Consider the following 17,581-nt stretch of genomic DNA (forward strand, 5'->3'; position numbering starts at 1 on the left):
GTTCCAGTAGCTGACTTTTTCGCTGTTTGCCCAGCTTCCCTGTCAAAAACAATGGGACCTTTTTTGACCAGGTAACATCCCATCCAGCATGAAATTCTGTCATTTTGTACCATCATTTTATATTGTGGTTTAAGCCAATAAGAACACAATTTGGTCGGCTAAATCCCAAATTGCCAGCCAATCCTTATTCATTCAGTATCCAGGTTGATACTAACAGGGTGACCATGAGAAGGTGAGAATTGGACATTAGGTCAGAAGCTTGGATCATTTCTTCACATTCCTTTAAAGGCTATGTGAAGGTCTTTTCTCAGTTATACAGCTTTGACCTTACTTTACTGTTGAAATGTTTTAATAAAAATATGTTATAAAATACTAAATACACTAAAAACACTAAAATCTACACTAATGTACTATAAAACACTAATTTTCTAAGGAAAAAACACTATAAAACAGATAAAAATCACCAATTTTATACAAGCACTAAATTCACCAACCAACCAAAATGTATCCTCGAACCAATATCATATACCAATATTATTTAATAAGATGTCACCTATGTTTTTTCTTCTTTGTTTCAGTGATACCAGTTATATCCACATGGTTCTTTTCGATTCTTCTGCAAGCTCAGTTTCCTTTTCATTAATACTTCTTACATTGATCATTGCTATCTTCAGTTCTTCTGACATCGGGTTTGTTGTTCTTCTAGCTGTTGAGCTTGAGTCAAACTCATATGTAAAAATTGCAGAACCTATATGTGCTAGGAGTTGAGAAGAGCAAGAGAGGGGAACCTATTGATGTTCTTGGAATAGCTGGAGGTTGTAGTCCTTGGCAAATGTTATGTGAAGAAAGCATGTTCTAGAGAAGACATGAAATGTAGAGTAGGAGAAGAAGAAATGGTGTAGTGAATTTTTAACTGGGCTGTGTATCGATGCTATCCAGCTTCCATTTGCATGTTTACAGATTTAAGAAAGTGTAATAATGATAGTAAAATACTCTTCATGGATGTATCTGTAAAAAGGTTTAATGCAAGAATATACTTTTCTGTGAGATAGTGGTTGAAGTAAATCTCCGAAAATCTTAAATTCTTCAAATCATAAGAATGCAACAAAATTCTTAATACACCTCCAACAACTCCTTTACTTAAACAAGATTTTAAGAATGCAATCACACCATCTTACTTCAAGAAATACAGACAAAGTGGCAAAGCTGGTCAGTGAGTACAACATTAAAGTGGCTTTTTGTACCATTGCATGAAATCTCCAGATCCTTACATCCACCAAAACCGTCACATCATTTATGTGAATCATTGCTCTTGTGGCATTTGCCATGTAGTCCAGACGGGAAGGTATGGGAAGATTTGCATGTCTGAACACATAAGAGATGTCGAAAAGAAGACGACATAAATCACATTTGGCATCCCATACAATTACCACAGGCCATCAAGTAGTTTTGTAACAAACAAATGCTTTACATGGATCATAATTATTTTACAAGCAATTTCAAGGAAGTCTCACAGATGTCAAGGATCTCCACACAATGCATCAAAAAGCAGGGCTTAATCCTACACCACATTCGGTCTGTTGACCAAGGATACGACATGCACGATGCTACAGAACATGACAGCAGTACCATGTTTTCAACATGTATACAGTAATTAATTTAACATTTTTATTCTGGTTACTTATTTATATGTACCAATTGTGAAAACTCGTTATTTATCTAAAAATGTGGGTTCGATACCAGAAGCTATCTACAATACTATAGGTTTTCCAACCTTTTATTGTTTGCAGCAAATAATATTTAAAATAAATAAATAAATAAATAAATATGATATGTACCATAAAGAGGATAAGCAACAGAATGTGAGGACACACCTGCACTGGTAAATAAATCTGAACAGAGAGAGCCAGTTACAAAAAATGTGGAAAGTAGGCTTAAAATTGTAGTAAAAGAGCAGGCCTGCATGTAAATTACATTAAATAACATGAGTATTCCATTTCTGTTAATTAATTCTGTAACAGTCACTTTTTCACAGATGTCACATTGTATAAAGTAAAAAAAAAAAAAAAAAGAGTTTCATTATGTATTTTCCATGGAAATATTTGCATTCATCTATGGCCAGCATACGATAATTGAAAAAATCCACATGATGAGCTCAGTGTGGATTTTTATTCACTGCATTACAATTCATAGCATTCTACTGATAGAGAAACAGTAGAAAATTTTGCCTATTCATTATTGTTAACTTAACCAAATTTAGTGTATTTAATTGTTAACATTTATTGCATGTGATTGCTGTTTTACCTGTGTAATTACAATTTTTTTTTAATTTCCTTATTCACATATATCGTATTAATAATTAGATATTTCATCCTGAATTTTTTTTCAGTATTCAAAATATGAAGATTATTAATGGTATTCCTGAATATTCTGGTGCTGGGGTAAGTATAATTAATCTATGTAGTAACATATACCTTTTGAAAAGTGCAATAATTTTTATTTTTAATTCAAATCACAGAAAGTTACAATTTTTCATCATTAGTTAAAAAGATGTTTTTAAAAAGGAAAAAGGTGTTTTGCAGTTATAGGAGAATATTCCCTGTCTAAACATGTTGAATACTAAGGTAGCTTAATTTGAAAAATAATGAAAAAATTGAATGATGGTTCAAGGTGTTATCAGATTTTTAAAATAGGCATGCCATAACAGTTAAGTATTTGTGAAGCAATTTATCATGCAATGATAAATTGCTTCACAAATTTCTATAAAGAGACAATTTGATTTGAATTCATTTCTATATATTAATTAAGTCTTATTGCAACAGATGTTTTCTGGTATTAATGGTATGTGCATCAGTGCCTGATTGATTCTCCTAGAATGTGATATATTTACACCAGCCTCTTATTCTATTATTACACCCTCCATGGAGTCAACAGACTCATCGTGGGAGGTTCATTTAACTCACAACGTATTTATCATATAGGGTTGCAGTCTTCAAGTCCTTAACACCCCTTGCATTAACAACACATTCTGGTAATGCATTCTATTCATTGACAATTCTCCATGTAAAAAATCTACTCCTCACACCCTTCTTCACCACACTTTTACATAACTTCCAGGAATGACCTCTGGTTCTTCCCCTCTCACCTTCTACTCTTTTTATAATCCCCTCTGGATTAATCTGATAAAATCCTCTCACTAACTTAAACCTCTATCATATCACCTCTCTTCCTCCTATCCACCAAACTCTGCAATCCATATCTCTTCAACCTCTCTCTATAGCCAGCATTCCAAACTCCTGATATTGTCTTAGTCACTCGTCTCTGGATCTTTTCCAATATCTCCATATCACATTGTAAACCAGGTGACCAGATCTGAATACAATAGTCCAAGTGTGGTCTGACCAGTGCCTTATACAGTGGCACAACCACTTCCTTATCCTTGCATGTTAGAGTACTTCTTATCATAGCTGCACTACAATGTGCAATCCTAGCAATATGCCCTCTAAACTTCAGTCTGCTGTCAACCATCACCCCCAAATCTCTAATCTCATCCACTTCCTACAGTACAGCACCATCCATATAATACAAACCCTTTCTCCACTCCAAAATGCAACACTTTGCACTTATTGATATTAAAGCTACAATCCCACTGATTTTTCCAATTAAAAAGTCTATTTAAATCTTCTTGAAGGGATTCAGCATCAGCAGTGCTACTTATAATTCTTCCCAACTTTACATCACAAATAACTGAAGATCCTTGTCAGTCCACATGATATATATATCATTTACAAACAAGTTAAACAGTGGGGCTCAAGAACAGAACCCTGAGGAACACCCACTGGTTATCCTTCTTTTTTGAGACGCTTCTCCATCATACACAACCTGCTACTATCGTTCAGAGAGCCAATCTTTGATCCATCTAACCGATATACTGTCTATTCCCATCCTCTACAGCTTGTACACCATCTTATCTTGTGGTAATCTATCAAATGCTTTTGCAAAGTCTAAGAATGTCACTGTATATGATTCTTCCTTATCTAACACCGTTGTCACCTTATCATAAAATGCAAGTAAATTACTGAAAAGAGGACCTACCCTTTACAAATCCATGCTGACCTTCATAGAGATGCCATGTCCATCAACCCAATTCTGTATTCTATTCCTTATCCATCTCTCCAATACCTTGACCACAACTGCAGTTATACAAACTGGCCTATAGTTGGAGACTTCTGTCTTAGAACCATGCTTATGGAGTGGTACTGTTTTGCCCTCTTTCCACTCCTTAGGAACCCTATCCACTGCAAGACTTTTATTAAATAACCAAGTCATAGTCATAACCAACTGTGATGAACATTCCTGAAGTATATGTGGTGTTATGTCATCCATTCCTACACCCTTATTCACATCTAACCCAACCAGCATCTGATACACCTCTGTTTCTTTCACTTCCAATTCTCCTGATACTTGCCTCTCTTCTTCATATTATACTGGATAATTTATACCAGTATGATATACGCTGATATATAGTGCTTGTTCGATAATTCCACTATATCTTTTGCAGCTGTTAGTCTGCTGCCATGACTATCCGCCAATGTTAGAGTGCCATAATTATTATTCTTCTTGCTTGCTTATGTAGCGGAAAAATTCTCTCGAGTTAACCTTGACCTGACCAGCCAATCTTCTCTCATACTGCACCTTTTCTTTCTTTATCACGCTCGTCACCTTCCTAGCCTACACCTTATACTTTTCATGGATCTGATCACCACCTGGTCTTGTACCTCCACCTCCATAACATTTTCTTTTCCAGCACAGCTTGCTTGATTTCGCTGTTCATCCATTTCACTCCCACTCTATTTACTCGCTTAACCCTCGGTATGCAGCCATACATTGCCTTTATCAGATACTGCCTTATGAGTTTCCATGCATTTTCAACATCTTTTCTGCTTATCTCATCTACCCAACATACTGATGCTGACTACAGAGCTTCCTATAATCACCTGCTTTATACTTTCACATGTATCCATTTTTGGCAGTGACCTTTTCTTGTTTCATTACTTCCCAAACAAGTACCTCATGATCACTCTCACCAACTGGCGGCAGTGTCAAGACCTCATTAATTACATCTTGTGAAGTTATCACCAAATCCAAAACATTAAAGCCTTTAGTTGCTTCTGTCACATGCTGCTTAAGCTACTTATCTGTCAGAAATTCCACAAACTCGCTCTACTTGTTCCCATACACTATCTCCTCCTTCTAATCTATATTCCCGTAATTAAAGTTTCCCATCAGGATCATCTTCTTTTTTACATGCCCAACTAATTTGCCTAAACATTTCACAATCAGTATGCTCTGCATTCCCTGGCCTATAACTTTCATCCTTTCAGATATGCTAACCTGTTTATTTCAACTTCGTACCACACAGATTCAAAATTTGTGCATGCACCATCAATTTCCACACTTTGCAGACAATTTCTCTGCAATCATTAACAGCACTTCCCCTTCCTCTTTTCACATTTCTATCCTTCCAGAAAATTATATATCCTTCTAATTCTATTCCTGACATTACATCCTCCTCAGACAACCAAGTTTCACTTATTCCAATTACTTGTGGGCATACTGTTTCAATTAATGCCACAAACTCAGCTCTCTGGTTTTGAATACTCCTTACATTTGTGTATAAACATAACAATCGCTGTTTGTTTGAGACCATCCTACCAGCACCAACATTCTCTATTCTAGCTGCTATACTACACCTCTCTCTTTGGTTTGACCACTCCCATTTCCCTGATCCTGACTATGATTTCTATTCTTACCTGTCTCATCCTCACCTTTATGCATTCCATCATCTTGTACTGCTGCAACCATATCATCAACCTCATATCTATCTTTCTCCTGCTGTACAATCTGCTGATTTGTGCTATCCTATTTCACAGGTAGACTCTGATCATTTGCTACATTAACTTCTTGACTCTGTGCCTTCTCAGTAAACAATAGCCTTTCTAAATGCCCAAGACCAAATCCATTCAAATGTAATCCATCAGATTTATACCATTTGAACTTCCCTTCAAATTCACTCCACAGATTTACAATTGAACCCATTTTTCCCTACACAGCTCAGCTATCATACTATTCATGATCTCTGCTCTCCTTCTCAATTCACTGTTATCATATCTGGGCAATACGCCTATGACTTTTCCAACAACATGTTCTTCTTACGTGCTGCAACAACTTCCTCAAGTTTCTATCAACATTCTTCTTCTTCCCAACTAAGTCATTTGTGCCCTCGACTACCACTAATTCTGATGCCCGGTATTTCCTTCTCTGCAATTCATCAGTTATTTGTTTTATTATTCCACCAGGAAAGCATGTTTTATGCACTTTATTACTAATCACATCTCTAATGATTGAGTTCCACACACTGATATACGACTATCCTTTGATTCTTTCTTTATAACATTAACTTCCTCCTTCTCCTTATCATCAGCCAATCTCTCCTTTAGCTGTTTAATATCCTTTCTAGATATTTCATTTCACTTTTCTTCTTCATTAATTCCTGCCAAAGCACTTATATGTTTCCAAATTTAATTTACCATTATTGTTGAGCTTGTGGTTTGCATCTATAGCACTAGGCCACCCAAAAAAAGATCCTTATAAAAAATTGATTCTAGTCACTGACTAAAGGAACTTTTTTCTAAGCCTTTCTTTGATTAATTCCCAGGGAACAGCTTTCCTCACTTTTCTTGAAGAGTATGAGGTAGTACTCAACCTCAAGAAAAAGAATACAGGTAGATTACTTTACCTGACACCAGCCCACACACAGTACTTATTTTTTTTTATGGGCCTTGTGGCCTTTCATGTGTGGGAGTGATATGAAAAAAAAATTAGTTGATCTCAGCATGATAAGCAGTATTTTTTTTTCTCTTGGAAACTCAGGTTTTTAACCTTACATCTCTAAAAAAAACTATATAACTCACACTGTTACATACTGGGAAAAGAATGTTATTGTTTATTGGCAAGAGATGACGAATTTGTCTGCCATACTCATGGAAAAACTTTCATTCATCGATTTCCTGGGATCACTTGTGAAGGCTTGAAGGTTGGAGACGCACCTGTCATCAAAAGGTTATCTAGGACTAAAGGAGCAACTCCTTCATAATTCTAAATATTTCAACTATTTAGAAATATGTTATTTGCTCTAGAGATTAGCCATTAATGCTGCAGTTGATGTGTTGCATGTGCCTACTTGATTTTTTGATTTATTGCTGATTTTCATGCAAAATTAGTTACAGCAGTTATTCAGTTTAAAGTCCAGGAGACTTGTGTTGGATTTATTTAGAATAATATTATCTGTATAAAGTAAACAGCTGCATTGAATATCTTCAAGTTTCAAATCAGGTTTATTGTCACCACACCACACAACCCACCATTCTTCCTATAGTTCCTTCAATTCTAACTGATTTAAAACTTAAATATAGCTTGTAAATTGATCTGTGTAATTTTCTGCTTACCATGTACAGTTGTTAAATAATGTTAATTATTTCATTTTTGATGTCGACTGCACCTTTGTAAAATTTTAACTTCATTTTGCTCTTTATTTTACTTTGTTCACTTCACTCAGTTAGACTATTATCTACCTTAACATGAGCTTCTCAAGGTTAATCCCACTGTGACCAATTTTGTCCCCCCCCCTCCTGCTATTAAATAAACTTTGTGTTATAAGTATATTTAATTTATGCAGTCCCCACTCTCATACAAATCAAATTAGAAAATTTATTATATTTTTTTATTGCGCCATCTGAGTAAATATTGTTAGAAAGATGGGTGAGGAAAAACAGGAATCAATCACTAAAGAAATCCAATTCCTCTATTTGCAAGTCGTGACTGTTCATATCTTATTATGCCCTCAGGTTCTCAATTTTTTGGAGATAGTGCATTAGCCAAAGAACAGATCAGGTAGTTACAAAACAAAACATTTATTTTAAAACTAGACAAGAAATACATTATACATGAGATACTGAGGAACCTTTTTCACTTAACCCTTTTATAAGCAGAAAATGTAATTGATAAGACAAAACTCACAATGCCCACAATTACTGGGTTAACTTGTTAGACATGAACTATGTACAGACTTGATCACTGCATAAACAGGTTACTGAAATCCTTCCCTTAAATACTGACTTAACAACTGTCTAACCACATACAAATTCTTAATAGCACTGCTCCCAATTTTAAAACTAAGCACGCATTCATTATTTAAATATACAGGTTAATAAACAATCTTCCCACAAAACTCGTTGTTTAGTTAGCACCTGTTTACAACTGATTTCTTGTAAGCACGTTCACAATACCGAGATACACTTTTTAACAAATGCAAAAAATTGCATACTTACAATTCTACCATGAATAAAGAATCCAAACAAAATTGCAGCATACTTCCTCAGGTTTTTAGGGTCTTCTTTCTGGTTTAACTTCCTTGCTGCATAGACATCACAAGCAGTCTCTTGTAGATATTTCCTCTGTCAGATATTCAATATGGAATTAGCCATAGTTACCGCTAGGCTTGCATGTAAATGCTTTCTTTCTGGAGACTAAAACTTGAGAGCCATTGATGAGGAAATCGGTCTGCTGCGATCTGGAGATGAAGATCCTATAGAGCTCAACGGGTAGATAACCCGCAACGGGAGAAGAGCCTCGACGACAAGAAAGTAAAAACCTCTATGATGACCGGAACAAAAGCCTTTGTGACCAGCAGAAGAAAAGCCCTGAGCCAAGTGCCACAATATCTCCTTTTATGCAAAATGTCACTCTTTGTTCTCTATGCTGTCTTTTTGGGATTAGCGATGACGTCATTTCTGCCCATTCAGTCAACACCAGATAACCTTGCGACCTTTGGTTGATCATCGCTAATCTGGCATAATCCTTACTTACAGCTTTACATACCAATGTATGTGCACTTTTACATTAACATTCTATTTAGTATATTATACTTTAAATATTACTAAATATTGAAACAAAAAAAAAATGTAAAATCAATTGCAAAAAATTAGCAAAGCAAAATTTTCTGCTAGAGATTTTACACAATTGTATCATTTTAAATAGTTTTTCTCTTGGCACAATATCATATGCCTTTTCTAGATCTGCTAAACTTAAATACAGATTCTTGTCATGTTCCCATGATTTCTCAACTTAAAGTAAAAAATACCCACTGAAGTTTGATCCTGACAACCTTTATTCGGCCTGAACCCAGCATGTTATTAATTATTACAAGAGACCTCCAGGGAGTCAGGAACGCATCAAGGAAGACTACACATCACTCACACCATTTGCCATACCTTCTCTTTTCATTCATTAACTTTTCCCCTTCAGAGGTAAGCCATTCTAAGGTAAGCCACACAACCACTCTATGAGAGAAAAATCTAGTTCTCGCTGCTTTCTTGACCACATTCATTCATTCTCACCTTCCATGGATGCATTCTCATCCTTTCTCCACCATCTATAAAATGAAAAATTCCTTCTACTGGTATCATGTTGAGTTCTAGTATATTTATAACATTTTTGTTGTGATATTTATTGTATTGTGATATTGTCAACATGGCATTAATGCAAAGAACACTGCCGACAAAGACCACGCTTTCTGGTGATTTGAATTTGAGGGATATTATTCAGTGTAGTGTAAAAATTTGATGTAACTCAATAATGCCAGAAAGCCTTACAGAAGTCAAGCCCAGTAAGATTGTAACCTGTATGTCTATGTATAGTTAAAACAGTTTGTTAATGTAAATAATCCCTATGGGAATTGTCCATACTTGCTGCCCTAAAACGAAAATTCTACAATGTGTTGAACTAAGGCAATACCTTGCCACCAGAAAACCACATATGTTAGCTCCTTATAAAGACCTAAAATTTGTTTGTGAAGTCCACCTGTAAATACTCAAGGTCAGTGTTAAACGTACTGACAAACTTCAGATGAATGTCTGCTGCCCGAAACAAATAGGATTAACGGAGTACACGAGAACAAAGAAAGGGTCACCGTCAGTGGAAGAACAAGGGACCGCACCAAAATGTTCAGGGTCCCATATCTTCGTGCAGGGATACAAAAGAAGGCGAATAAAAGGTGTTGGCCAGAAGATCAAGTATCAGTTCCAGGAGTTCCTCATCATTGGTTGTCGAGAAGTCGCCAGCGGTTGTCCGTCACATGTAAGCCATCGAGGACATGACCTCAGGAGAAATCATGCCAGTGATCTAAAAGAAAGATGATGGGAGTCGATCCGCCAGGCAAAGCAGATATTTGATGACATATCTTTGCTGGAAGCTTTTCGAGCTGGAAGAAATTGCTACGTTAGTCCAACGCGCATGCAAGCATTCCACAAGCCGATAATCTTTGCCCCAACTGCAGCAAGGACAGCATCCCAGAAATGTCAGTAAATCTATTGCCAGCGTAAAAGGGGAGGGGAAAAAACCTGATTCAGGAGAAAAAGATCAGGACTCCAGTTCAAAGCCAAATAGACAGTGGGTAGCAGTCATAAAGTGAGTTGATCCATTTGTTCAATTTTTTTGAATTATAGGAGAACTTTTATAGTGGACTGTTAAGTTGAGGCTGAAATTGAGCAGAGTTAATGGTTCAAAATTAGATGTTTAATAATTAATAGAAATTTATATGTGTAACAGTCTGAGAGTAACTGTTTGTCAATGGTGCATTTTACCTATAGAATTATCTTAGTATCAGATGAAAAGAGCTTTTGTGTGTAATGATATTTTTTATGTGCATAACAGTTAAGAAGTAGCAGTTTATTAATAGGTACCATTGCTTAGGGTAGTAACTTGTATTTGGAAGAGAGTGGTTATTTATGTGACATAATTTTCATGAATTGCAAGGGCATTCTAAGCTAATTGTTTTATGTAGAGCTGAACTAAGCAAATTTTTCCTTATTGCAATAATAGTGTAAATTGTTTTATGGTAAATAATTTAAATGTTAATAGAGTGTTGCCTGATATTTAATTCTTTGATGCACTGTTCCGAAAAAAATATTAGAGCCTATTAGTAGGAACCTAGGAAAGAGGATAGTAAAGGATAGATAGTAGACCACGCCTGCAGATATTAATGAAATCAGGGATAATTTGAATGTAATGGGGAAACTACTGGATGCACTTAACACTTCTTGTTACTAGAAAACGGACATCGGTGGCACAGCTTTTTTAAATAAATTTTCTGATGTTCAAAGAATAAGAAGGCAAGTACGGAAAGCAATATAGTTTAAAGAGATACCAAAGGGTGATAAGGAAGAATAGTTAGAAGTACATAATAATTGTTGCATTAAAGTATATATATAGAGTGGATGCAGAGATAAGATGAGATAAGATAAGCCAATTAAAGAGATATATAAATAATAAATAAATAGACCTCACCCCCATTTACAGTAACGAATGCAAAATGTATGCGTTGAGAAAATTAAAGGATAAGTGGAAGGAAATTGAAACTAGAGAGAGAGTATGTATTAAGTGTTTTAAAAGTAAGCGTTTGTTAGGTGATGAGAATGCAATAAATACTGACGATAAGATGGAAAATTATGTAAATAAAGTTGAACAATGCGGCCGTGGAAATAGATGAGAACAAAATGGATATCAACAAAGAAATAGCATGCTTAATGTTATTTCTGTCCTTCATAGGACAAAGCGCAGAATTCAAAAACTGCAGAAGCGACAAGAGTTATGCAGGGCTGAAAAAAAGAAAGCAGGGATCTGAAAGAATAATAAAGACTGACCAAACAAACAAGAAAAACAAGTTAAGGAGAAAATTATGTATGGAGACTCCATAATCAGGGCAGTATTTAACAAAAGTATGACAAAATTGTGTTTACCAGGAGCAAAAATTTACGATATTAGCTATGCCATCCAGATGCAGAAAGGTAAGTCGAAGGAAATGGTTGTCTCCCAATGATTTGAGAGGCAAGAAGTATTTTATGAGGATGGATGTAAAGGAGTTATTAGAAGAGGCAAAATTGAAGAGCAAGAAGGTGAAGATTGTAAGTCTCCTGCCGCGCTATGATAGAGGTGAACTAAAGAGGAGGGCATTGATAGCCAATGAGCCTATACGTAGATTTTGCAAAAGGAATGATGTAAAATTTGTGAATCTCTGGTCTCTGTTTGACAGAAAGAAGGATTTGTACAATGCTGATAGACTTCATCTGAATGGTTTTGGTGGTTAGGTGTCTAGCGAGATCTTTGTTCAACAAGCATGCAGATGTGCAAATTCAGAAAAACTTAAGCAGTTAGGATGGAAGCTAGTGAGTTTATGTGAAGGCACCCACGAAGCGAGTGTGTGAGAATGACCAATTGAAGAATCTAGTCTCGTTCATCTTTCCTCCACTTTTGTGCATTTCAATGCCCTCCAAAACATTTTGCCACCTTTGCGATATTTATACGTTCTTACCCAAGCTCCAATTCAACATCTAGAAGAAGATGAATAAACCCAACATCCCAGCATTGCTGAGATGAAGACATAAACAGGTGAGATCTTGCTAAATAATAAGTATAGTATGTTATCTTCAGGCAATAATGATCAAGGGAAGGAAGGAGCAGCAATAGCATTCAATACCAAACATGAAGCTAAACTTCTTGATTGGAAGGCAATTTCAATTAGAGTTCTGTAGGCAACTTCAAAATGGGGAAATGGACAATGAAACTTACTTTTGCCTATGGTCCCACAGAAGGTTCTTCTAAAGAAGAAATAGAGGAATTTTTTGAGTCATTATAACAGGCAGCTAACATAAAGAAAATGAAAAAAAGTGGTCTTTGCTAGAGATCTGAACAGCAGAGTAGAAAATGAATCCCACCAGGCATGTAGGAACATTTTGGGAAAATTTGGAGAAAAGGGCAAAGCTAATAATAATGGTAAGTATTTACAGGACTTCTGTTCAGGACACGGACTAGTCATTACTAACACAATGTGCCAATAACTGAATAATTCCAAGCCCTCGTGTCATTTCATTTTGTGTGATCATTGTATGATGGAGCTTAAAGGACTGTATTCCAATGCAGAATACAGTTATTTGGCTAAATTCCATATTGTCACTCTTTTCCCCAGTCATTCATTATCCAGCTAGGCACTTCAAAACCGCATGCACCATAAGATAGGATTGCACATTAGGTCACTTCTTAAAAGGATATGTGAATGTCTTCTTGCAGTTACTAGACTTGATCCTCTGGAAAAATAATAAATTAAGAATTTTTCAAAAAAAAATTATCATGTCAACCAGTTTAATCAATCCTTCACTTTAATTTTCTGAGAACACCACCTTGTCATTCCTTGTCAGGAAACCAAATTGCAGTATCTCTAGATGTCAGCTTACCCTTGAAATGAATGAAAGTATATGCCAAAAATTCTTCTTCTCATCAAGGATTAGGCATTTACCTGTTCCTGCTTCACTAATGTTTTTTCCATCTTGCAACTTTGTCATGCCCCCCCCCCCCGTATTCCTTGATCCTTTCAATTAAACTATTACTCATCTCTCTTATGTCTTAATTTTTTTATATGGTCTAATTTTATGCATTCCTTAATTGTTAAAAATCTTATTTCTAAAACCCGTATTGTACTTTGATCTTTCTATTTAAGTCTGTATTCATAAACCATAAATAGGAGGTGCCTTTTTACTTTATAAAATTTACATTGGGTTTCTTTTGTTTTTTTTTATGCAGCACATTTTTAATTCTTCCACAGATTTTTTGGAAATTTATTTATTTTGTCATCTATATGTGTCTTTTAGGTATTGTTATTATGCAAACTAAATTATTAAAGTGGGGGTGCTTAAGGATCAAAGCTGTATAACTGAGAGGAGACCTCCACATAGCCTTTAAAGGAATGCAGAGAACCGACCAGGACTTCTGACCTAATGTCCAATCCTCACCTTCTCATGCTGCACTCTGTTGGGTATCTACTTGGATACTGAACGAACGAGGATGAGCTGGCAATTTGGGATTTAGCCAACCAAATTGTGTTCTTATTGGTTAAACCAAAATAAAAAATGATGGTACAACATGACAAAAAAAAAAAAATTATTAAAGTTCTATTATTTTATCTTCTGTGACTGTTTTTTTTATCAGTATCAATAGAAAGCAGGAGCTTCAAAAAATAAAACATTGGGAAGGGAATATAAAGAATGGGAAAAAATGGGTAATCAGCATACTGGGAGAAAATTAGCTAAACAAGCCAAAGTAAATCCAAAAGTGTTTCTTTGCTATGTAGCAAGTAAGTGAAAGAATGATTATCAAAGGTTAAAATGTTGATGACAGGTAGGAAGGAAGGAAGATGACAGGCAAAGAAATAGTTGAGTTACTAAATGATCACATTACAAGGATTTATCATTCAAGAGAAGATTTTGTAGTTACTGATGTGAGAATTATTTTGTAGTTACTGATGTGAGAATTATTTTGTAATTACTGATGTGAGAATTTAGGTAAATAAACTGGAGGTTCTCAGCATGTCTTTCACCACAGGTGTTGAATGCAACACCTGTGGTGAAAGACTGTTGGAATTTGCCAATGCTAATAGATTAGTCATTGCCAGTATAGACCAAGTATAGGTCTGTCATGGGTGGTTTCAGAAACACCCACAACTGACCTATACTTGGTTTCTAACTTTGATTGTACAAGGCACCAGATTAATTATATATCCTGACTCTCCAACTGGGTGGAAGACAAGCATCCCTGATGTGCATACTTGTCCTTGAGCAGTCTGTGGTACTGACCATCAGTAACAGCTATAGTAAGACTGCGACTCTGAAATCTTCCAAGTCAGGCCCAAAACCACATATGTTTCTTCTGTGGGTTCACAGAAGAAACATCAACACCGTTGAATGATCTTTAGGAGACTAGCAAGGAGAACTCACGTGAAATTCTCTGGAAAAGAGTCAAGGTTATAATAGAGGATACAGCTAAGAAGTATCTAGGCCCAGTTAGAAGACCAAACCCCATGGGCGTCAGATTCAACATGGGTTCTGATAAAAAGGAGGTAGTTGCTAAAACAGAGAGAGACACACACAGACTGAAGAATATAAGAGATTACATAGAGAAATCAAAAAATCCACCTGACAGGACAAGGAAAATTTTTATGCTAATAAATGTGAGGAGATAGAGTACCAGATGAAGAGGCACAATTATAAAATGTTTCATTTAGTTTTTGATGTAAAGCACAAGTTTAAGCCCAAATTGAATATCATCAAAGACAGGAATGGAGCAGTACTGTTACACCTGATATCTTGAGAATATAGAATTCTCAGCTATCATGGTGTAACATGAAGAATAAATAAAATAAATTAGAACCCTGCATAAAAGATAATTGTTGAATTAATAAAAAGAAAAAGAAAGATTCTTGCATCCAATAAAATACATAAAATATAAAGGTTTTGTTAAACTAACTAACAAAAGAAAGAATGTATTAATATTGTGATATGATTTAAATAAGAAAAGTTAAATAAATAAGACAGAAAAGGATTAGTCATAAAAGATGGTATGTGAGAGGCTAGAGATTAAGTTATTAAGTAAATTCGTAGAAAAATTTTGGAAAGAGGATTAAATTAGAGGCTAGCAAAAGAAAACAACAGACTATCGCTCAGGGCCAATTCCCGGATTGAGACATCGTTACGGGCTTGCTGATCAAATGACGTTTGGCAGAAAAACGCCACCGTAATTGGTCGGTGAAGTAAAAACAAGTAGGGGGCGGAGAAAAGAAGTTAGAAAAAGTGCCGTTAGGAGAACAGGTATAAAAGGGTTGGAACCCCCCCCCCCACGAGACTTTTTTGGTTTTGGTTTGGATTCTATTCCAGGAGAGCCCTTTGCGAGCTCTTTCGTAGGAATTTCACGATGTTTTCCTGAGTGGCGAAGTTGGGGTTATATCTTCACGCCACAACACGGAAACGAAAGTGAACAGGATTTCGATTCCGTATTTCCTATGTGAGAAGCGAAGAATGCCATATAGTCGAGGAAAAGAAAGCATATTCTTTGTGTTCCATCTTCAGTGACAACTACGAAAAACGGAGAGCTGTAAAGAAATCGATGTCCACGTGGCAAGCTGCACAGCCAATATATAGATGATTCAGAGTGTGTCTAAGCATGGTTCAACTCAAAAAGGAACGTAGGAGTAACAGATTATCGGAGAGGTTACACCATGCTAGTTCAATCAGAAGAAGGTAAAGGCCCATATGAAAAACCCAAGAAAGAAAGGTACTGTAAAATATATCTAATGTTAACTAAAATTTGTCTGTGATAAGTATCATTAATCTAATACGGAACTGTTGAAGTGACCAAGGAAAATTTATACTAGGACTTTAGTATCTGACAAAATATATTAAAAGTAAGCTGGCTAGTGTTAATGCTATGTGAAAATTTAAGTGTCCTGAGAATTTTGCATGTCTATTGTAATGTATAGGAAAGTTAAAATGTCATAATTGTGTGTTAGTGCTGAAAAGGTTTAGTTAGTCTACTTAAGTTTGAATAGTTGAATAGTGTGAATTAATCTTATTTGTCCATGTCAAATGAATTTACATGTTGAATGAGCATGGCGGCATGATCGTAATACTAGTTATGTGTTAGTGCAGTAAATAGTTTAGTTAATCTACTTGAGTTTGAATAATTAAATAGTGTGAATTAATCTTATTTGTCCATGTCAAGTGAATTTATGTGTTGAATTGTTATGGCTGCATGATCGTAATACTCATTATAGGATCATAGCTTGATAACTTGTAATAAGCCGATGTTAGTTTGTAAGTATCTAGTTTAGCATTAAATTGAGTAATCATAAGAATTGAATTGTACCATGTTCAGAAATTTAATAAACCTTTGTTCAATGATAAAAGAGTTGTTTGAAATTGCTGTCCAATGCACCATTTGAAAAATACGAACCTAATCACACGGGAAATTAATGTTAAGAAACGAGATAAAGTGTCACGACTGCAACATAGTTATACTTTCAGGCATATTTGAGTTCTTTCTCCTTGCTTCTGTATATAATATCATAAACTAAATATCCCAAAAGGCGCAGTATAAATACAAATATTAGGGGTACTAAGGGGAGAAATAACTTGGATATTAGTATAAGTTTTAGTGATATCGCGAGCGTAGATAATAGAAGAACATAGATAAGAGGAAATTATAAGATAGAATAAAAATCGTAAAATAGGTCACAACATAAATAGCGCAGCCGGTAGGATATAAAGTATAAGAAAGTTAATAGAGTAGAATAAGAAGAAAAGGTCACAACAGTACCAACAGAAAGAACTGGACATCAAAAACAGATCGAAAGAGTACCGTGAGGAACTGTACAACAGAGAGGATAGGGAAAATTTGTACGAATCCTCTCACAAGGAAAATTTCAATTTGGAACCTCTTCCACTTAGGCATGAGATTGAAAGAGCAATTAAACAGCTTAACAACAATAAGTCCCCAGGTGCAGATGGAATCCCAACAAAGTCGATTAAGGTCACACGGAATGGAAGGATAAGAGTGCTTCATAGATTTGAGGATATGTGAGACAGGATCATGGCCTTGAAATGGAACAAGTCAGTTTTCATACCATTGCACAAGAAGG

The 17,581-nt window shown here is 35.5% G+C and overlaps 1 protein-coding gene across 1 annotated transcript in view; it reads left to right on the forward strand.

Moving 5' to 3' along the window:
- LOC150107757 (mitochondrial 2-oxoglutarate/malate carrier protein) overlaps positions 1-17,581 on the forward strand; it is a 221,365-nt gene that overhangs the window by 190,557 nt on the left and 13,227 nt on the right. Inside the window, exon 9 of the mRNA XM_090391516.1 lies at positions 2,390-2,441. Coding sequence (XP_090247642.1) covers positions 2,390-2,441 — 52 coding nt within the window. The remainder of the gene's footprint in view (positions 1-2,389; positions 2,442-17,581) is intronic.

This window comes from Typopeltis vanoorti, chromosome 4 (genome assembly GCF_054136105.1).
Source record: "Typopeltis vanoorti isolate ZY-2024b chromosome 4, IOZ_Tvanoo_1.0, whole genome shotgun sequence".
Taxonomy (NCBI): Eukaryota; Metazoa; Arthropoda; class Arachnida; order Uropygi; family Thelyphonidae; genus Typopeltis; species Typopeltis vanoorti.